At 43.0% G+C, this 23,709-nt stretch overlaps 1 protein-coding gene across 2 annotated transcripts in view; it reads left to right on the top strand.

Moving 5' to 3' along the window:
* rnf32 (ring finger protein 32) overlaps positions 1-23,709 on the top strand; it is a 60,638-nt gene that overhangs the window by 15,039 nt on the left and 21,890 nt on the right. Inside the window, exons 4-7 of one of the 2 annotated variants that reach the window (XM_059642083.1) lie at positions 6,759-6,901; positions 8,682-8,714; positions 9,554-9,678; positions 20,555-20,663. In XM_059642083.1, the coding sequence (XP_059498066.1) occupies positions 6,759-6,901; positions 8,682-8,714; positions 9,554-9,678; positions 20,555-20,663 (410 nt within the window). The remainder of the gene's footprint in view (positions 1-6,758; positions 6,902-8,681; positions 8,715-9,553; positions 9,679-20,554; positions 20,664-23,709) is intronic. The other variant, XM_059642093.1, reaches the window with a different exon arrangement.

Raw genomic sequence — 23,709 nt, 5'->3', positions numbered from 1 at the left:
TAACATCCTGGCAACCTGGGTTCAAATCCTGCCATGGTAGTTGGTGGAATTTGAACTCAATAAGTACCTGGAATTGAGAATCTAATGATGACTGTGAATTGATTGCTGGGGGCATCCCATCTGGTTCAGTAATACCCTTTAGGGAAGGAAAGTTCAATCCTCACCTGGTCTGGCCTGCATGTGACTTGAGACATATAGCAATGTGGTTGACTCTTAACTGCCCTATGGGTAATAAATGCTGCCTAACCAGCAATGACTTCATCCCATGAATGAATAAAGGAAAACAAATTAAAATTATGCCCCCTTATTATTGACGTTTCAATTAATTGCAACAGCTGTTCCTATCCACCCTGTCCATGCCCTTTAAAAACCTATACAGCTTAATCAGATTCCCTCTCAGCCTTCTCTGGTCTAAAGAAAAAAACTTAAGCTTATTCAGTCTCTCTTCATAGAAATACTGCTCCATCCAAGCCAGCATCCTGTTGAATCTCCTCTGCACCTCCCCCATAGCAATTACATCCTTTGTATAGTGCAGTGACCAGAACTGCTCACAGTACGTCAGCTGTGACCTAACCAAAGTCCTATACAGATTGTGATGAATCCACAACACCTAGTTCCAGTAAACTGTCCTGAACACACTCTATGAATTCTTCCATATGGCTACCTTTGCCAGTTTGATTTTCTCAATGCAGATTAAAGTTCCCCACAGTTAATGTACTGCTGTTCTTACACGCTGTCATTATGTTAGCATTTATTCTCTGTTCTAGGGAACGACTGCTGTTAGTGGCACTGTAGATGACCCTTGGCAGTCTCTTCTTTCCCTTGTTATTTCTTAACTTCATCCATATGTATTCTGCATCTTCCCATCCAAGATAATTTCTTAGTATTGTACTTATTCCATCTTGAACTAACAAAGCTCTCCCTCCCTCGTTGACTATCTTCTCAAAAAGTCACATACCCCTGAATATTTAGGTCTCAACTTTGATATCCTTGTAACCCTGTCTCTATAAGATCGTGCTCATTAACCTTTATTTGTGCCAATCATTCACTCATTTTATTCTGAGTATGATGTGCTATGAAGAAGCATAAATTTCGCCTTTCTATCATTTTCCCTCTTTTGACTCTATTTGATGCTGTTTTCATATATTTCTGCACTTCATCATTTCCTTCCCCATTCTGGGTATCATCAGAATAGTTGCCTTGCGATGCCGTCATATTGTTTTGTTCTGGAATGCTACATTTCCCTCTCCCAAATCTCACACACCTCTAATTGATTTAAAGCCCACTTTACAGTCCTTCAGTTACTTATTTGCCAGGACACTGGTCCAAGCACCATTCTAGTAAAGCCTGTCCAACCAGAACAGCTCTCTTCTTCTCCAAGATTGGTCCCAGTGCCCAAAGAACTGAAATCCATTTCCCCAAAGCTATCATTTAGCATTTACTTCCCTTGTTCCTTTTTTCAGTCTGAACCTGTTTGCCTGTATCTCAGGCGGTAGTTCTGAGATTATTAGTTACTGCTAAATTGAGGTTCTTGTTTTTAGATTAGTACCGAATTGATCAAAATCTTTCAGAGGACCTCCTTTCCACTCCTATCAGTGTTGTTAGGACCAACCTGGATGATAACCACTGGATCCCTTCCCTTCCTCTCAAGTGTTCTCCAGCCCTAAGGAGATATCCATAACCCTGGCATCAGGCAGGCAACACAGCCTTCGGTACTTCCACTCATGGTTGTGGAGAATATTATCTTTCCCCTTAATTTCCACTGCAATTTTCCTATTTCCCATCCCTGTGAATGGTTCCCTGTAGCATGGTTTTGTTAACCTTTATTTCTGCCATCCATTCACTTTATTGTTCTGATTACAATCTGCCTTTAAGAAGCAAAATTTTGTCGTCCTCCCTGCAATCATCACTGTCATGCACACAGCTTTCAGAACTTGGACAGTTCCTGGGGCTGAGGGTGCTTGAGGGCTCCCTAGGACCCCATACCTGCCCCAACCACAATCACATCTTCCAATGACCAACAGGGAGTTCCAAACCTCAGTATACAGGAAAGCAACCCACACTGACCAAATCCTCAACTTCCACAGCAATCACCCCAACGCCCACAAACAAAGCTGTATGAGGACACTGTTTAAACGGGCCACCACTCTCTGCAACATGCCAGAACTACTCAGCAAAGAGGAAGAGCACCTCTACAAAATCTTCGCTATGCACGGATATTCCCTCAATTTCATCCACAGCTGTCTACTAAATAGACAACAACAAGAGGACACAGTACACCCTAACACGTTGGCCACACTGTCCTACATCAAGAACATATCATAACTGACAACAAGACTCCTACAACCACTAGGAATCCTGGTAGCACAGAAGACCACAGCCACTCTATGACAAACACTCACAAGGATTAAAGACCCCGTACCCAACAACATGCAGAACCAACGTAGTTTATAAAATACCATACAACGACTGCCACAAACGTTACATCGGACAGACAGGAAGGAAACTAGCCATCAGAATACGCAAACATCAGCTAGCAGCAAAACGACACAACAAACTTTCCTCAATATCAGTACGCTCGGACGATGAAGGCCATCAGTTTAACTGGGACAATGTAACCCATAGTAGCCCAAGCGAAACATTGACATACATGGAAATTCCTAGATGCATGGCTGTCAACCCATAATGCAATCAACAAACATTTAGAATTGGACTCCATTAACAAACCCATACAGAACAAAACCAGAAATGACACCACTCACCATAATGGACCAGAAAGTATAAATTCCAAGCGGAGTAGAATAACATCGCTTCATGAGAGGCCTCACTGATGATGTTACCTAGCATGGTGACGAAACATCTGAACAAAATCAAGCCAGCTCAGCGAGCAAGCCACAACCTCACCCACAACCCTAGCTACAAATCTTTGCTAAAACCTTAAACACACCTTCCTATTTGTGATCACACACTAAGTTTGAATTATCTAATGTAAAGAACTGCCTCCTGGAGCAAAGTGTCCAGGTAAATTTTCCCCTCTCTGATGTGGCTGAAAGTCAGCGTAAGACCATAAGACATAGGAGTGGAAGTAAGGCCATTCAGCCCATTGAGTCCGCTCCGCCATTTAATCATGGCTGATAGGCATTTCAACTCCACTTCCCTGCACTCTCCCCTTAGCTCTTGATTCCTTGTGAGATCAAGAATTTACCAATCTTTGCCTTGAATGTCCCGGCCTCCACTGTGCTCCGTGGCAATGAATTCCACAAGCCCACCACTCTCTTGCTGAAGAAATGTCTCCTCATTTCCATTTTAAATTTACCCCCTCTAATTCTAAGGCGGTGACCACGGGTCCCAGTCTCCCCGCCTAACGGAAACATCTTCCCAGCGTCCACCCTTTCTAAGCCATACATTATCTTGTAAGTTTCTATTAGATCTCCCCTCAACCTTCAAAACTCGAATGAACACAATCCCAGGATCCTCAGCCATTCATCATACGTTAAACCTATCATTCCAGGGATCATCCGTGTGAATCTCCGCTGGACACTCTCCAGCACCAGTATGTCCTCCCTGAGGTGTGGGGCCCAAAATTGGACACAGCAAAAGCAGCTCAACTTAGATTCAAACTTTGCTTGAGTTGCAAACAGTTGCCACAGATATGTTCATTGTGGATCACCATGGCATCCAGGAGCTCCCAAACTGCCATCTCTAGTGAATTTCATTTAAGTAATGAATTAAATAGCAATATGCTAGGTAGCATCATCAGTGAGGCCTCTCATGAAGCGATGCATATATAGGGCTGGCCTAATCTTGAGAAATATATATTGGAATGGGTTGTCAAAAGACATTAGAACTGTTTCATTATCATCAGAAATGCAATGTGTCTATGCATACTTGAGTTGGCAACCTCAAACCGAGAATCCAAAAGATTTCAGAACAACATTTAGTTAGCCTAGGGACAAAATGGTCTACTGGTGCAGCAGAATACAAAGATCGCTTTGCAATTGTTCACCAACTTAAATCCCAAAATTACAAGTTCCCAGTGAGTTATCAAACAGCAGCAAAAATATGAGTGTCCATTCTATCACATCACTGACTTGGATGAAACTCCCATGAATTTTGATGTGTCCAGTAAAAGAATGTTGGCAAAATTGTGGAATATTCAATTCAATGGAAGGAGAGGAAGATGATTTGTTGTGAAGGGATGGTAATGAAATTGAAAGCACTACATCTGATTCAGATTGAGATTCTTACAATGAAGCTGTATTCAAGATAAACTCGATGAACTAATTTTGGTGGATAGTGATGTTATGAACCAGAGCAGATCCCCCCCCCCTCACTTAAAATATATTAAGAAGGTCGCCTGGACCCCAACTTTTTCTTATTTTAAAGGTACATGTAAGGTGCTGTGCTCAGAAAACAGATTGTCTCACACACAACTCCCACAACCAGGCAGAGAACTCCCAGCTTTTGGCTGTAACCGAGAGAGGGACAAAAAATAGCTTCCACCTCTTTAAGATCCCGACAGCAACAACAATATCCTGGTTCTATGAGAGTTTGACCCCATCTATTCAGGCTGCTTTTATTGTTCCAACTCTTTAAAAAAAAACCCAAGGCTTCACAAGCTGTTTAATTTCTTACATCCTCCACCAGGAGGGTCTCAGGGCTCTCAGCTTTTTCCTGGAGCAAAGGCCTCAACCGTCCTTACCCGCCACCACCCTCCGACACTTGGTTGAGATCATCCGCATCCTCAACAACTTCTGCTTTAACTCCTCTCATTTTCTTCAGGTCAGAGGGGTGGTTATGGGTACCCACATGGGCCCCAGTTATGCCTGTCTCTTTGTGGGGTATGTGAAACATTCTTTGTTTAAGTCCTAATCTGACCCCCAACCACAACTTTTCTATGATACATCGATGATATTATCAGTGCTGCTTCCCTCTCTCATCCGTAATTGGAAAATTTAATTGACTTTGCTCCCAATTTTCACTCCGCATCCGCTGTCACCTGACCTATTTCTGACTCCTCCCTCCCCTTCCTCAATGTCTCTGTTTCAATTTCTGGGGATAGACTGGCCACTAATATCCACTACAAACCCACCAACTAAAACACCTACCTAGACTATGCATACACACATCCTGCTTCCTGTAAAGACTCCATTCCACTCTTCCAGTTCCTCCGTCTCTGTCACATTGTTTTGATGAGGCCAAATTCGACAAGGGGGCTTACAAAATGCCCACCTTCTTCCTCAACCAAGGGTTCCCCCAGCACTGTTGTTGACAGGGCTCTCAACTAGGTCGAAACCATCTCTTGCACTTCTACACTTACCCACTCTTTTCCCTCCCACAACAGCAAAAGGGTTACCTACCATCCCACCAGCATCCACATCCTGAAGATCATCTGATGCGATTTATGCCAGCCCTGGTGAGATGTCACCACCAGATACATATTCCCCTGCTTTCCCTTGTCTGCCTTCCACAGGGGCCTTTCCCTCTGGAACATCCTGGTCCACTCCCAACACCACTCCCAAACAGCCCCACGCCACCTTCGCCTGCAACTACCTGTTTACCTCGTCCCTCCTCAGTATCCAAGGGCCCAAACATACCTTCCAGGAGAAGCAACACTTCACCTGCACTTCCCACAGTCTAGTCAACTGCATTCACTGCTCACAATGTGGTCTCCTCTATATTGGGGAAATGAAGCATAGACTGGGTGACTGGTTCAGAGAACATTTTTGTCTGCCTGCAAAAAAGACCCTGAGTTTCCAGTTGCCTGCCACTTTAGCACACTGCCCTATTCCTTGGCCAACATCTCTGTCTGAACCATGCTGCAGTGTTCCAGAGAAGCTCAGCGTAAGCTAGAAGAACAACACCTCATTTTCAGCTAAAAAGACCCTGCAACTTTCAGGACTCCAATGTCAAATTCAGTAATTTAGGTCCTGAACTTTTCCATGCCCAAACCCCCGACCTCACACGCCAGGCCTTAGTTATCACATAGTTATCACCATTACATTCTATGTATTGTTAGTCACTAACAATCTCCATTAACAGCTATTCACCCTCGTAGTCAGATTGTTATCCACTCCCAGGTCTGTGCAACTTTTCTTCTCTCTCTTTGGGCTCTGTTTCCACCTATTGTTTACTCCTTACCCCCTCCCACAATCCTGTCTTCTGCATTTAAACCCACATTTTCCTAGCTACCATCAGATCTGAGGAAGGGTCCCTGGACCTGAAATGTTAACTCTGATTTTGCTTTGCAGATGCTGCCAGACCTGCTGAGCTTTTCCAGCAACTTCTTGTTTTGTTTCAGTTCCTCTCTTTCTAAAACAGCAACAGGACAAAATAACTTCTTAAAGCCATAGTACTGTCAAAGTGAAAGGCTGAATTTGATGGGTGTTTTTCAATGTTGTGATTGTGGTTTAAACTACCCTTCAGAATAATTTAACAGAATGAAATGTCACACATTGAATTAATTTGAATTAGTTGTGTTCATTTCATATTTTAAAATGACAGCCACTTGCACCACTATTTTATTCTTGCTGTTGAATGTAATCATTGTTTTTAGAAGAATTTTTTGAGTTTTCAATGGTTGACTTAGGTAATATGATCTATGCAAATTATCATCGAGCCATTTTGAAAGTATCAAATGTAATTTGAAGTACATATCAGCCTGTTTTTGTCAAATAATAAAAATGGCCCTGGTTTCAGTTTTCCTCAGCTAGAAACGTGTGGCTTAAATCTTAGTTTATGTATTTTATTCTGTTAAGCACAGAAAATGGGTCTCGTTGATGCACCTAAAGCACCGTTAACAGACAATGAATGGCAACTGGTGAAAAAACGATCAATACAACAGGGAGATTCAGCACAGCCTTGTCCCATATGCAGAGAAGAATTTGGTATGCAGGAACAGGTGGGTGCTTTGCAAAAAAAGCATCAAATATTTTCACTTTACTGTAGATGCTCACCACTGACTTACAATGAAACTAAGTAAATTAATTATATTCTATTTGGAAATAGTAATTGTGATACCGGTGTAAAGCATCAACAAGTTAAAACAGTAGTGCAGTACAGGCTAAGCACATTCAAAGCCATATCCCCTCACCTCCCCTCCCAAAATAATATTATTGTAGTGAAACTATAATTCTTTTTACTCAAATGAACATTATTCAGTAACATCCTGCTAATCCAATAAAAGTTATGGGATGGATGACCATCGCAAACTCGGCTCTCACAGCCAGAGTATGAAACGCAGGAACGCTGCAATGATATGTAGGCATGTTAAGTGAGTGGTCAACAAAATAGAAGGTGAATTACAATGTGGGGGACTGTGAAGTTATTTAATTTTGTCATAGAAAAAGCAGAATGTTTTGAAAGGGATGAAACTTGGGAAGTTTTGATGTTCAAGTAGACGTGAGTGTACTGATGCAAGAAATGCAGCAAGTCAGGCTGGAAGTACAGCAAGCAATTAGGAAAGTAAATTGCATATTGGGCTGCATTGCAAAGGGGATTTGAGTAGAAAAAATAAGGAAAATTTACAATGGCATACAATAAGACGATACCTGAGGTGTACATTTGCATTAGAGGTAACAGTGAAGATTCATAAAAGTGGTCCCTCGGATGAGGGGCTTTGTTCTGTGGTAAAAGGCTGAGTAAACCCATCCCATATGTTCAGAAAAATGGGAGGCACTCTTATTCAAACAGATCAGATTCTGAAGGAGCTTGACAGGATAAGCATTGAGACATTGGACAGAGTAGAGTATAGAGTCATTGAATCATAGAGCTGTATGGCACCAAAACAGACCCTTCAGTCCAGCTTGTCCATGCCAACTGGGTATCCTAAATTAAGCTAGTCCCATTTGGCAGCATTTGGGTCATATCCCTCTAAACCCTTCCCAATCATGTACTTATCCAGATGCTTTGTAAATGTTGTAATTTTACCAGCCTCCACCATTTCCGTTTCAGAGGTAGTAGGAACTGCAGATATTGGAGAATCTGAGAAAGCAAGGTGTAGAGCTGGATGAACACAGCAGGCCAAGCAGCATCAGAGGAGCAGGAAAGCTGACGTTTCGGGCCTAGACCCTTCTCCAGAAATGCTAAAGAAGGATCTAGGCCCGAAATGCTGAAATGCCATTTCTGAAGAAGGGTCTGGAAGAAGAAGAGTGCCTCCCATTTTTCTGAACATATGGGATGGGTTTACTCAGCCTTTTACCACAGAACAAACCCTTTAGCTTTGTACTGGGAAAAAGACCTATCCATGCCCCTCATGATTTTATAAACCTGTATAACGTTACCCTTCAGCCTCCAACAGTCCGGGAAATTAACCCCAGCCTATTCAGCATCTCCCTTTAGCTCAAAACTTCCAACCCAGAAACATCTTCATAAATCTTTTCTGAACCCTTTCAAGTTTCACATTTTCCTGTAGTGGGGAAACCAGAATGCAGTATTCCAAATGGAGAGTTGAGATTTAAATTCTGTGTGGGGAGATGGGAATTAGAGTGCACTAAGGGCTCCCTGCAAGGATAGCATGCCTGTTTCTTCATGCACATTTGAACATCTGTTTGTTTAAACAGATTCTGGCATTAACCTTTAGCTTTGTTTTATTTACAGAGAGTCAGCAAGCTGTTTAGTATATTAGAAACTATTGTATAAGCTGACTCTCAGTTACAGTATTTTGTTTTTCTGTGAAACAGGTGCTGTTGTCTTGTTCTCATGTTTTTCATAAGGTAAGTAAAAAGGCGTGCAGAGAAATGTCAGAGATAATGGGAACTGCAGATGCTGGAGAATTCCAAGATAAAATGTGAGGATGGATGAACACAGCAGGCCAAGCAGCATCTCAGGAGCACAAAAGCTGACGTTTCGGGCCTAGACCCTTCATCAGAGAGGGGGATGGGAAGAGGGAACTGGAATAAATAGGGAGAGAGGGGGAGGCGGACCGAAGATGGAGAGTAAAGAAGATAGGTGGAGAGAGTATAGGTGGGGAGGTAGGGAGGGGATAGGTCAGTCCAGGGAAGACGGACAGGTCAAGGAGGTGGGATGAGGTTAGTAGGTAGATGGGGGTGCGGCTTGGGGTGGGAGGAAGGGATGGGTGAGAGGAAGAACCGGTTAGGGAGGCAGAGACAGGTTGGACTGGTTTTGGGATGCAGTGGGTGGAGGGGAAGAGCTGGGCTGGTTGTGTGGTGCAGTGGGGGGAGGGGACGAACTGGGCTGGTTTAGGGATGCAGTAGGGGAATGGGAGATTTTGAAGCTGGTGAAGTCCACATTGATACCATTAGGCTGCAGGGTTCCCAGGCGGAATATGAGTTGCTGTTCCTGCAACCTTCGGGTGGCATCATTGTGGCAGTGCAGGAGGCCCATGATGGACATGTCATCTAGAGAATGGGAGAGGGAGTGGATCTGTAATTTCCAATTTTTAGAAACATTTCTTCTTGATACTCTACCTAACTTGGGAAATGTGACATGATCTGAAAAAACTATTTGGATGTTTTGATGTTAAGATAGACCTTGTAAAATTGATTGTCAGTGTGTGAGCGTTAATGATTTTTTTTATACCTTTATTGTGAAGATTTGCATGCAAGCCTTTGAAAAGTTCTCTGGGAGAAAGAATTGCCCCATGTGTAGGAAGGAACAATACCAGACCAGGGTAATTCATGATGGAGCTCGACTGTACAAAATAAAATGTGCTACAAGGTATGCGCTTGATAACAACAGTATATATTGCCAGAGTTAATGGGAACTGCAGATGCTGGAGAATTCCAAGATAATAAAATGTCAGGCTGGATGAACACAGCAGGCCAAGCAGCATCTCAGGAGCACAAAAGCTGACGTTTCGGGCCTAGACCCTTCATCAGAGAGGGGGATGGGGAGAGGGAACTGGAATAAATAGGGAGAGATGGGGAGGCGGACCGAAGATGGAGAGTAAAGAAGATAGGTGGAGAGAGTATAGGTGGGGAGGTAGGGAGGGGATAGGTCAGTCCAGGGAAGACGGACAGGTCAAGGAGGTGGGATGAGGTTAGTAGGTAGATGGGGGTGCGGCTTGGGGTGGGAGGAAGGGATGGGTGAGAGGAAGAACCGGTTAGGGAGGCAGAGACAGGTTGGACTGGTTTTGGGATGCAGTGGGTGGGGGAGAAGAGCTGGGCTGGTTGTGTGGTGCAGTGGGGGGAGGGGACGAACTGGGCTGGTTTAGGGATGCAGTGGGGGAAGGGGAGATTTTGAAACTGGTGAAGTCCACATTGATACCATTAGGCTGCAGGGTTCCCAGGCGGAATATGAGTTGCTGTTCCTGCAACCTTCGGGTGGCATCATTGTGGCAGTGCAGGAGGCCCATGATGGACATGTCATCTAAAGAATGGGAGGGGGAGTGGAAATGGTTTGCGACTGGGAGGTGCAGTTGTTTGTTGCGAACTGAGCGGAGGTGTTCTGCAAAGCGGTCTCCAAGCCTCCGCTTGGTTTCCCCAATGTAGAGGAAGCCACACCGGGTACAGTGGATGCAGTATACCACATTGGCAGATGTGCAGGTGTACCTCTGCTTAATGTGGAATGTCATCTTGGGGCCTGGGATAGGGGTGAGGGAGGAGGTGTGGGGGCAAGTGTAGCATTTCCTGCGGTTGCAGGGGAAGGTGCCGGGTGTGGTGGGGTTGGAGGGCAGTGTGGAGCGAACAAGGGAGTCACGGAGAGAGTGGTCTCTCCGGAAAGCAGACAGGGGTGGGGATGGAAAAATGTATATATTGCCATCTTGTTTATTTTGTTGTTAATGAGCTAAAGAAGGAACATTGCTGCATAGATGAAGGTAGAGATGTGTAAAATGAAAGCACTAATTTCAGATATTTGATGAAAGAACAAGAGGTGATACAAGGAATACTTTTTTTATACAATATGTGATTAGGATTTGGATCTTTCTGACAGACAGAGTGCTGGACACAGATTCAGAGTTAGCCTTTCAAGTGTAATAAACTATGAGCCAAGTGCTGGCAAACAGGACTCAATACGCCAAAGTGCCTCTTCCCATCTTGTAGAATCTTTATAACTCTATGACAAGGTTTCTCCTCCAGACTGCTGCAATTGACTAGACAAACTACATGGCCTGTTTCTGTGCCTTACTGTTAATAATTCTCAACTGTGATTCAATATAGTTCATGGAAAATTTTAACTTTCTTAACAGGAGCACTGTAAATAGCTCTATTACAAGAGTATAGTTATTACATTTTTCTAATGTTAAAATTTGATCAAGTAAAGAGAATTAAGAAAGATGCTGGAATCTTCACTGGGGATGTCCAAATGAGGAATTATTTATGCATATATTTTTTGGCGAAAGTTAAGTTTTCCAACCTGTTGGTTCCAAGGTTTGTATCTAAATTCATATAGAAATTGAAAATTGAATAAAGATTGTACTGGCTCTGAACAATATCTGTAGAACAAGTCACCAACTGGCAAGTTTCCCATTAACAACAGACAACATTGTTGTTTCAGGTAGGGCTGGACTTAGGTCAGCCTGACAGAGGCCTCACCCACTGCTCAGAGAATCAGTGGGGAGCCTCTGTCTAAGAGATCAATTCTTCCCTGACTTTCAGGACCCTTGCAGCAGAATGCCCATCTGCTGAGAGCTGCTGGCCAATCAGCAGTTCTGTATTACTTGTTAGCGCTGCCTAGGACAGATGCAGCTACTGGCAATGCATTCATCTGAGAACCAAGACTAAGAAGGGGCTTAAGCCAAAAGGTGAATGAGGGTGCGATGGGTTGATGGAGTAGGGTGGTCATAGGAGAGGAAGGGCAGGACACAGGTATGGGCTGAGGGACAGCTTTCCATAGTTCCTCCCTTCCCAATGCCGGGTTCCTCGATGAGGCCACAAAGAAACACAATACTTCAGGGTAGCCTCCAGAAGGCCCAAGAGAAACTAAGGCAACACCCATTTAATCCCTGATCTTCCACTGATTGGCAGTGGGCTTAGGGGATAATGGGTGTCAATTAATGAGCCCGAACGATATTCCATCTCCAGTGGACAGAAATCCTCTTCCACAACTTAATCAGGATAGATTTTGAGCTGCCAGGAGGCAGAGTCTCTGCAAATAAATTGCACCCAGTTGCCCGGTTTCCTAGCACAATGACCTACATGAAACAACGAATAGTCTGTAGAAACAAACTATGCCATGCCTGCCTGGAGTTGGAAAATTGTGTCAGTGCTCATGTTCAAGCACACAGTGGTCATCTATCATGGTCACTTGTTCCCTAGACAGATAAATATGAAATAAGATGAGAAAAAGTACAAGGACGATAAAAAGTGAACATGTGCTTTCATTTTGATTGGTGCTCATGTTTTGGGGGAGGTGTTTGTCTGTTGGTATTATCGCTGAACTATAATTCCAGAGATCTAGATAACATCCTGAGAATGCAGATACAAATTCTGCCATAGCAGATGGTGGAAGTTGAATTCAATAGAAATCTGGAATCAGGAGCCTAAGGATGACTATGTAACCACTGTCAATTGTCAGAAATATATCCACCAGGTTCACCAATTCCCTTTAGCTGCCCTTAGGAAATGTACCATCCTTACCTGCCTGGACGACATGCTACCACTCCTGACCCACAGCAATGTGGTTAACTCTTAACTACACACTTGCGCAATAAATGCTGGCCTAGCCAATGACACTTACATCCTGTGAATGAATAAATCACAAAAAATTATGAATGAATGTCAGAAGAGAACTGATGCAATATTTTCGGAGCATAAAATCTGACGTTGCGGGCCTAGACCTTAGGGTCTAGGCCTGAAACGTCAGCTTTTATGTTCCTAAGATGCTGCTTGGCCTGCTGTGTTCATCCAGCTCCACACTTTGTTATCTCGGATTCTCCAGCATCTGCAGTTCCCATTATCTCTGATTCAATATTTTTACAGCTTTCCACTTATCTCTGCCAAAATCATAGAACTGCTACAGTACAGAAGGAGACCATTCAGCCCATCAAAGCCATGGGGCAGCACGGTGGCTCAGTGGTTAGTTTTGTGCCTCACAGTGCCAGGGACCTGAAATCGATTTCACCCTTGAGTGACTGTCTATGTGGAGTTTGCTTATTCTTGCTGTGTCTGTGTGGGCTTCCTCTGGGTGCTCTGTTTCCACCCACAGTTGAAGGATGTGCAGGTTAGGCGGATGGCCATGCTAAATTGCCCATAGTGTCCAGGGTTGTGTAGTCCACTTGCAGGAATTCTATGGCTTTTCTCTGAGTCCACACCATCCCTTCCCAGACCCCAGACCCCTACTGTATCCCGTAAGCCCACATTTACCATGGCTAATCCACTTAGCCTGAACACCCCAAACTCTATAGACAATTCCAGCATGCCCAATCCAGCTAAATTGCACATCTTTGGTCTATAGGAGGAGACTGGAGCATCTGGAAGAAACCCACCAAGACACAGGGAGAATGTACAAACTCCACACGGATAGTCATCCAAGGCTGGAATCAAATACAGGTGCCTGGTATTGTGAGGCAGCAGTGCTAACCTTGAGGCATCATGCCACAAAGTTTACTTTTACAACAAAAAGCATGTGTGAATGGGTGAAACAGAAATGCGCCCTAAAAGATTGCAGAATTATGGGGGAACTGCAATGTTCCCAAAGCTTCTTGTAGAGACTGTAAATTTTATTTTTCTATATTTTTGTGGACTAAAACGGATAAAGAACTCATTTAAATGGAAAGACTTGTTCGAGGATTGTTGCACTTTTTAAAAGCTTGTTACCTGAAACTGATTGTAGGTGCTGTTTACAAAGCTGTTGGTTCAAGTAGCGGTGAAAGACTAGTTACTGATAAGCTGGAGCCAAAGGATGCTATATATGAATAGAGATTTGACCAACAATGGCGGCTGCAATTCTGTGAAATGGTGACCAGTTATCAATGACAGAGGCCTCCAGCCTACCGACAACTGTGCGATTAGCTCCCAGGTAGCTGAACAGCTTGTGAATGTAGGTATTTGGGTCAGAAACTCTCGGAAGCCCAGAAGGGAAGGAGCTGTTTTTGCTATGAAGTTAATAGCATTTCAAGCCTGAAGATAGTTTATTTCCCTCGTCAGCTGTTGCAACTTGTTGACTTTTAATGAATAAGTCAGAGACCTTTGTATATGTGAACCAGTCACTCTGTGCCTACTGCAAACAAGTGAAAGTATCTGGAGAAGGAAGAGCAAGAAACAGTATTCGGGTGAGCACAAAAACAGCTTGGCAAACCCTGTGGTCAGCAACCACCAGTCTGCCTTTCCCGCCTTTCCTGCTACCCATTTTCTTTTTGTTTAGCCTGTGCCTGTCTGCAAGTGTGTGTGGAAGGGGAGTTTCATAAGTGGGTTAGAGCTTTAACTACTAGAGTTATACGTCAGTAGTTCATAATTGTAAATTAGTTACTTCTAGAAATAAAAATGTCGCTATTGCTGCTTCTACTTTTGCGATATATTATAAGATAAATTATATAATATAAACGGTAATATAGGAAGTGGAAAGGGAAGAAGAGATTCAGAGACAGAAACAAAAACAGAAATTGCTGGAAAACCTCAGCAGGTCGGGTCGAGTGAACCTTCTGTTTTTGTTTCTGATTTGCAGCGTCTACAGTTCTTTCAGTTTTTATCCATGGACAGGATGCCTAGACAGCTCATCACAGTGTTACTGGATTTAATTACAGTGTCCTAGCCAACCAGATGCCCTGGGGATGTAGGTTTGAATACTATTAGAACAGCTGGTAGAACATAAACTAACAATTAAAATTTGAAACACAAAGTTAGTCTTAGTAATAGTGACTATGAAACCATAATTGATTATTGTAAAAACCCATCTAGTTCATTAATATCCTTTCAGGAAGAAAATCTGCCTTCCATACCTGCATGTGAGTTCAGATCAACAACAATGAAACTAATTCTTAATTACCCGCTGAAGTGGCTTATCAAACCATTCAGTTCAAAGGCAACTAGCGATGGCCTTGCTACTGACACCCACATCACAGGAAGGAATAATGGACACTCAAATATCAGGAGATACAGACATCTTCTGGTAATACAGGAGAAGTCTGAGGAACTGACTGTAATCTCTGTTCCACAGAGGAGGGCATTTGTAATCAAATTCTGTACTTTGATCCACAAAGCTTTCAACGCACAATCCACACGAAGCTCAGCTTAACTGTGGAAATTAAATTAATCACAGCCCTCGATTTTTAGAGGCTTGCATCTTTCCAGGTATCTTTCAAGGGCCTATGTACGGGGTGAACAAAGGAATAGGGGGCAGCCTGCATTCAGAAGGTAATTAATACTGTTTTCTGTAGGATTTAGTTTGGGAGAATGCATAGTTGTAGAGTGATATCTGGCTTCCCCACAGTAATAAATGAAATCTACGTTACACTGAAACTCCCCTTCAGAATCCACAAAGCTACATAGAATCTTAGAACGGTTAGCTGCATATGTGGGTTATAGCACAGAATGAAACTACATAGAACATAGAACAATACAGCGCAGAACAGGGCCTTCGGCCCTCGATGTTGCGCCGACCTGTGAACTAATCTAAGCCCCTCCCCCTACACTATCCCATCATTATCCATATGCTTATCCAAGGATAACTATCCACTACTTGCCTGTTGTGTATGTTCTGTCTTTATCAGCAACTCACTTAGTCAGACTTTCTCTTCCCCATGAAGTTTCTATCTTTATATTATGATTTTTCTTCTAAAGCCACAGTTGAACCTTCCTCCATCACACTCTCAGGTAGTGAATTTTAGGTCCTAACTTGTTGAAAAGACCTTTCCTCATGTTGCCATTCTTTCCTCTGCCAATCAAGTTAGTGTCTTTTGGTGCTTCAAACAGAACAGCTCCCTCCTTGTTTAGTTGGTGCAAAATCAAATGATTTGAGAACCTTTATTTAATCTTTTCTCATCGTTATTTTCTCCGAGGCGAACAGTCCCAACTTCTCCAATCTGTCCACTTAACTGATGTTCCTCATTCCTACAATCGTTCATGCATCCTTTCAAATACCTTCACATCCTTCCTAAAGTGTGGAGCCCAGAACTGGATGCAATAATTCAGTTCAGGCCAATGGGTACTTTTGTCCTAACTTCCTTGCTTTTGTACTCTGTGCCTTCATTATAAATGCTAGGATCTTGTAGTCTTTTTTTAAAAACAGCTTTCTTAACCCCTCCTGTTCTCAGAGGTTACCACTCTTTAAATGTCTGGCTTGACTGCAGGACATCTTTAATGTTTATGCTATCCTGATGCATGGCTCTCAGTCATCAGTGTAGGGTTCAGAATGCAAGCAAAGATAGACAAGATGATTAATTGGTTACAAGTTACTTAATTGAAGCAGAAGGTCCTTTGCTAAATTTAGGGACATGGCATCACTGTAAGATGGCAGTGAAGCCAGACCATGGCCTGTGGCCCAGGGTTTTACCCAAGACATGTTGCCACAGAGATCCCATCAGAAGATAAGTCTGATTCAGCTCTCTAGCTCTAAAGGTTTTTTTTAACCAAAACTGCTTTATGATTTTTAAGTGTAAGTTGTGACAAGCGAATACACAATCTGCATGGATAGCGTTAAACCAAAGCTGTCAACAAATTCTCAATTACTGGTCAAGTCTTCCTTCTGTCACATACAGGAGTGCCAATAGATTTTCTTCCACAAATTTCAAAGCTAGCTTCCTAGATGCCTTCTCCTTTGATTGAGCCATCACATTATGCTTGGTCTCTTCATCTAAGTCAGATTGTAAATAGTTGAATCATCTGCGCTGATCCTTGTGGCACCACATTAATATCAGCCTCCCAGCATGATATTGACCTGTCTATTTAAATTTTCAGAGGAATAATTTCATAAAGTAAAACAAACATGCAGTGAGACAGATTACAACCTCACACAATAGTCCTTGTTGTCAGAGATAATGGGAACTGCAGATGCTGGAGAATCCGAGATAACCAAGTGTGGAGCCGGATGAACACAGCAGGCTGAGCAGCATCCCAGGAGCACAAAAGCTGATGTTTCGGGCCGGGAAGTCCTTGTTGTCACATAGGTTGCTACCACAACCAACTGATTGTCAGTTTCTAATGGTCTCCATTGGCAGCTATTCATTCTCCCAGGCTGATTTTTACACATCCCTTTGCTGCTCAGCTATTGTTCTCTCCCTCTGGGCTCCATCTCCACCTATCGTTTACTCCTCCCCACCCCGTCTTCAGCATTTACACCAACCTTTTCCCAGCTACATCTGGACTTGAAATGTAAGTATGCTTTCTCTCCATAGATGCTGCCAGACCTGCTGAATTTTTCCAGCAATTTCTGTTTTTAGAACATAGAACATAGAAAAGTACAGCACAGTATAGGCCCTTCGGCCCACGATGTTGTGCCATGCAATAATTCTAATCCAAAAATAAAATGACCTAACCTACATTCCCCTCAATTCACTGCTGTCCATGTGCATGTCCAGCAGTCGCTTAAATGTCACTAATGACTCTGCTTCCATGACTACCACTGGTAAACTATTCCATGCGCTCACAACTCTCTGGGTGAAGAACCTCCTTCTGATGTCTCCTCTATACCTTCCTCCTAACACCTTAAAACTATGATCCCTCGTGGCAGTCAATCCTGCCCTGGGGAAAAGTCTCTGGCTATCAACTGTATCCATGCCTCTCATTACCTTGTACACCTCAATCAGGCCGGCTCTCTTCCTCCTTCTCTCCAGAGAGAAAAATCTGAGCTCAGTCAACCACTCCTCATAAGACAAGCCCTCCAGTCCAGGTAGCATCCTGGTAAACTTCCTTTGCACGCTCTGCAAAGCCTCCACTTCTTTCCTATAATAGGGCGACCAGAACTGGACACAATATTCCAAGTGTGGTCTCACCAGGGTTTTGTAGAGCTGCAGCATAACCTCGCGGCTCTTAAACGCGATCCCCCTGTTAATGAAAGCCAAAACACCATATGCTTTCTTAACAACCTTATCCACCTGGGTGGCAACTTTGAGGGAGCTATGCACTTGAACACCAAGATCCCGCTGTTCCTCCACACTGCCGACAATCCTGCCTTTAATCCAATATTCAGCATTTAAGTTCGACCTTCCAAAATGCATCACTTCGCATTTATCCAGGTTGAACTCCATCTGCCATTTCTCAACCCAGCTCTGCATTCTGTCAATGTCTCGCTGAAGCCGACAATTACCCTCGATACTATCAACGGCACCTCCAACCTTTGTCTCATCAGCAAACATACTAACCCACCCCTCAACCTCCTCATCCAAGTCATTTATAAAAACTACAAAGAGCAGAGGCCCAAGAACAGAGCCCTGTGGGACACCATTCAGCACTGACTTCCAGGCAGAATACTTACCATTTACAACCACTCTCTGCCTCCTGTCAGCCAACCAATTCTGAATCCAGACAGCCAAATCACCATACCTCCTGACTTTATGAATGAGCCTGCCGTGGGGGACCTTATCAAATGCCTTGCTGAAGTCCATGTACACCACATCCACTGCTCGACCCTCATCAACCTGTCTCGTGACTTCCTCAAAGAACTCAATAAGATTTGTAAGGCATGACCTGCCCCTCACAAAGCCAAGCTGACTCCCTTTAATCATGCTATGCTTTTCCAAATAGTCATAAATCCTATCCCTCAGAATTCTTTCCAAAACCTTGCTGACCACAGATGTAAGACTGACTGGTCTGTAATTTCCAGGGATTTCCCTATTCCCTTTCTCAAAAAGAGGAACAACATTTGCCTCCCTCCAATCTTCCAGTACGACTCCCGTGGAGAGTAAGGAAGCAAAGATCCTCGCCAGTGGCTTAGCAACCTCCTTTCTCGCTTCCCGGAGCAACCTAGGATAAATCTGGTCTGGCCCTGGGGACTTATCAAACTTAATGTTTGCCAAAATTTCCAGCACATCAACTTCCTCAATCTTGATCTGTTCAAGCCTGTTTTCCTGCTCGTCAAAGTTCTCATTCACAACAAGGTCCCTTTCCTTTGTGAAAACCGAAGCAAAAAACTCATTTAGGGCTTCTCCTATCTGCTCAGACTCCACGCACAAGTTCCCTACGCTATCCCTGATCGGCCCTACCTTCTCCCTGAACATTCTCTTATTCCTCACGTATGAGTAAAATGCCTTCGGGTTCTCCCTAATCCTTCCTGCCAAGCCTTTTTTGTGCACCTTCCTGGCCCTCCTCAGTCCACTTTTGAGCTCCTTCCAAGCAAGCCTGAAATCCTCTAAAGCTGTGCTAGAACCTTGCTTCCTCCACCTTATGTACGCTGCCTTTTTCTTTTTGACAAGAAGCACCTCTGTACCCGTCATCCAAGGCTCCTTAATCTTACCCCTTCTTAACTATCTCAGAGGAACAAATTTATACATCACTCACAACAACTGCTCCTTAAACAGCCTCCACATGTCTGCTGTGCCCTTTCTGTGGAACAATTGTTCCCAATCTGTACTTCCCAAATCCTGTCTGATAGCGTCCTAGTTTCCTTTCCCCAGTTAAATATCTTCCCCTCAAAACTGCTCCTTTCCCTTTCCATGGCTATGGTAAATGTGAGGCTGTTGTGGTCACTGTCGCCAAAGTGTTCTCCCACCACGAGATCTGACACCTGTCCTGGCTCATTGCCGAGCATCAAATCCAAAATGGCCTCCCCCCTCGTCGGCCTGTCCACATACTGACTAAGGAAACCCTCCTGAACACACCTGACAAAAACGGCTCCATCCAAACCATCTGCACTAAGGAGGTTCAATCTATATTGGGAAAGTTGAAGTCACCCATAACAACAACCCTGCTACGTTTGCACTTTTCAACAATTTTGTTTCTGACTTCTAGCATCTGCAGTTCTTTTTATTTGTCCTGTATAATTGAAAGTTACTTTTGTCTTTTTCAGCACAAAAACCGAATAATGGTGTAAAATACTAGAAATAATAGTCTCTTGTCAAGCATTTGAAAGAGGAAGGTAGATGAGCATGTGGAGTGGAACCCTTCAGCAGAACAGGCTTTACCTTATAACCTGCAAATTTCATTCCCAGTTTTGCTGTTGCTACTTCTATAGATTATATTAGATTAGATTCCCTACGGTGTGGAAACAGGCCCTTCGGCTCAACAAGTCCACACCGCCACTTGAAGCACACCACCCAGACCCACACACCCCCTGATCATTATGGGCAATTTAGCATGGCCAATCCACCTAGCCTGCACATCTTTGGACTGTGGGAGGAAACTGGAGCGCCCGGAGGAAACCCACGCAGACACGGGGAGAATGTGCAAACCCCACACAGACGGTCACCCGAGGCTGGAATCGAACCCGGGTCCCTGGCGCTGTGAGGCTGCACTGCTAACCACTGAGCCACCGTGCCACCAATATAGGATATGCAGCTCTGTTTTTCCAATGCTTTTTGTTTTAACTTTACTGAAGCAATATGTATTTGTGGCCAATAAAATTAACCTGAATATGTTTAAAAGGAATAAGTGGGACTTTGACTCAGTGTGACTTCTCAGCTTCCATACCCTGCTGGAAAATTAAACATTTATGTGATGATTTTTTTCATGGTTGAGAACTGAGTTTACATTGATTTAAAAGGTTTACACTTTAATCTTAGAATTCAAGCTCACTGGCGAGGATATGTTGTTCATAAATGGTACAAGGAGCTGAGACACACTGTGCCTCCAAAGGACAGGAAATTGCGAAGAAGGTTCTATGAAGACAAGGTATGGTGATAACTTGTGTTTTTCTCCAAAATCACTTTTATAAATAAGGTGTGAATTGTGGGCATTGAAAAGAGTAGGTTCAGATACTGCGAGCTGGACAGTCAGACTTTTGAGTTCAAACCTAAGTCAAATTTGTCTAGGTAAAGGTTTAATGGCTGTGAAGATATTTGGGAAGCCTTTACTGGTCTAGAGTAGCTATGAATATATTATAATGACACCAGTTGAGAAGCTTTGACAGAAAGTGGGATTACAATCTATTATAATGGAAGGTGCATTGTTCTGGAGCCCTTGTTGAACATAACAAAGAAATACAAAAAGGGAATCCTATTAGAAAGCACTTCACTATATTTGCTTAATAGTATTGAACTTTTTTTTTATTATTTCACAACATGTGGATGTCAGTAAGAAACAAGTCAGTTCTGAAGAAATGTTAACTCTGACTTCGCTCCACAAATGCTGCCAGACCTGTTGAGTTTTTCCAGCAATTTCTGTTTTTGATATGGATGTTCCTGACGTGGCCAGCATTTGTTGCCTACCACTCATGGCCCATGAACTGAGTGGGTAGCTGGGCCATGTCAGCAGGAAGTAAGGAGTCAACTACATTTATGTAGGTGTGGAGTCACGTGCAGGCCAGACCAGATAAAGATGGCTTTTTTCCTACCCTGAAGCACAGTGGTGAACCAGACGGGTGTTTGCAACAGTCATTTACAATTTTATGGTCATCATTACCATGACTAGCTTTTAATTCCAGATTCATTAATTGAACATAAGCTCACAATAAATTGTTAAAGAGATGAACTGTAAAAACTTTTAGTCATGTACCCATTGGATCAGATACAAGAATTCCTTCAAATTCCTTCTGGATATAAGGAAATAGAGAGGGCAAATAGATCCAATATATAAAAGAGAAGAGAATAATAACAGTATAGGAAATGGGAACAGGAGTAGGCCATTCAGCCCCACTCATTGAACCTGCTCCACCATTCAATAGGGCCATGGCAGACCTGAAATTCCTGACATCCACTTGCCTACATTTTTTCCATAATTCTTAATTCACCTACTGATTAGGAATCTATTTTAGCCTTAAATATATGCAAGTATTCTGCCACCACAGCAAGAAGCTCCAAAGACTCTCAACCCTCTAAGTGAAGGAATTACTCCTCATCCCAGTCTTTCAAGTTGGTGCCCTTTTATTCTGAGACTATTCCTCTGGTCTAGACTATCCCATGAGGGAAAACATTCTCTCAGCATTTACGCTGTCAAGCCCCTTTTGAATCCTACATGTTTTACTGATGGAAAAGAGCAGGCCCATAAACAGCCAAAAAAGTGTTTGGGAAAGCCAGATGGCAGCTGAGAACATGTGAATGTGGAGGGAATCAGGGATATCCATGAGCCTTCAATAGCAACTGAAACAATAGAGGAGGGAGAAATCTGAAAACATTTTCTACGTTTTAAAGCTAAGTAAATTTACTTGGGAAAAGTCTTCCAGAAAGGAGTAAAAGACCTGACCCTGCCTTGTCAAGATAGGAGATTGGGAATAATCAAATGATACATTGACAAACACTCCTTCGAACTTGGATAAAAAATAATGCAGGATCAAGAAATGCTTAAAACTAACTGAAAAACATGACACAAATGCACAATGAAGATATCATAGAAATAGGCAGTTAATTTGACAGGAGTATGGATGGCGGAAAATGCAACACAAAAGTTGCTATAAAGTTGATATGGCCTTACCTTTATTGGCCAGTGCATTGAGTATAGGAGTTGGGAGGTCACGTTGTGGCTGTACAGGACATTGGTTAGACACTTTGGAATACTGCGTTCAGATACGGTCTCCGTCCTGTAGGAAAGATGTTGTGAAATTGAAAGGGTTCAGAATAAGATTTACAAGGAAGTTGCAATGATTGAAGGGTTTGAGCTATAGGTAGAGACTGAATAGGCTGGGACCGTTTTAACTGGAGTATCAGAGGCTGAGCGGTGACTTTATTGAAGTTTATAAAATCATGAGGGGCATAGATGTGGTGAATAGCCAAGGTCTTTTCCCCAGGGTGGGAGCATAGAGACCAAAACTAGAGGGCGTAGGTTTAAGGTGAGAGGGGAAAGATTTTAAAAGGACGTAAAGGGCATCTTTTTCATGCATAGGGTAGTGTGTGTATTGACTGAACTGCCAGAAGCTGGTACAATTAAACATTTAAAAGGCATCTGGATGCGTACAAGAATAGGAAGGGTTAAGAGGGATATGGGCCAAGTGCTGGCAAATGGGACTAGATAACTGTTGAATACCTGGTCGGCATGAATGAATTGGACTGAAGCGTCCGTTTCTGTGCTCTACATTGCCATGACTCTATGATTTGACCATTGTTTTGTTGCAATATCACATAACATATTGTCTGGACACAATGAGATTGTATCATTCCACAAACTCTTGTCTGTGGGAAAATCTGATACTTTGCCCTGGTTCAAAGAAAATACTGAAAATGCTGCAAATCTGAAACAAACACAAATGATGCTAGAGAAACTCAGCTGGTTTGGCAGCATCTGTGTGCAGAGAAATAGAATAAATGTGTTTTGAGAGCGAGAGAGATTATAGGAACTGCAGATTCTGGAGAATCCGAGATAACAAAGTGTAGAGCTGGATGAACACAGCAGGCCAAGCAGCATCTTAGGAGCACAAAAGCTGACATTTCAGGCCTAGACCCTTCTTCAGAAAATGTTTTTTGAGTCTGGTTTGATTTTGTAGATTGTAACTTTATCTCTGAACTAGTAAGTAATGAGGAGTGAGTCTTAGGTAAAACTCTTCACAGCTGACATTGCTGCTATCATCTCTGTCTGATTTGGAGTCAATACCATGATATAGGAAAGGTTATTATAAAGGAGGAGGTTCTGCATAGGCGCCAGAATATTTGTTTGCTTTTTGATTATCAAAGTAAATTATCATATTAGTACTAAGCAAGTCCCAATAATCTTACAGTAGTCTGCAAAACAGAAGCCAAAGATTTACTGCACTGTATTAATGTATTGATGGTACAATAGAACATAGATT

Source organism: Stegostoma tigrinum, chromosome 2, assembly GCF_030684315.1.
Source record: "Stegostoma tigrinum isolate sSteTig4 chromosome 2, sSteTig4.hap1, whole genome shotgun sequence".
Classification (NCBI taxonomy): domain Eukaryota; kingdom Metazoa; phylum Chordata; class Chondrichthyes; order Orectolobiformes; family Stegostomatidae; genus Stegostoma; species Stegostoma tigrinum.
This window is presented reverse-complemented; position numbering and strand designations above follow the sequence as displayed.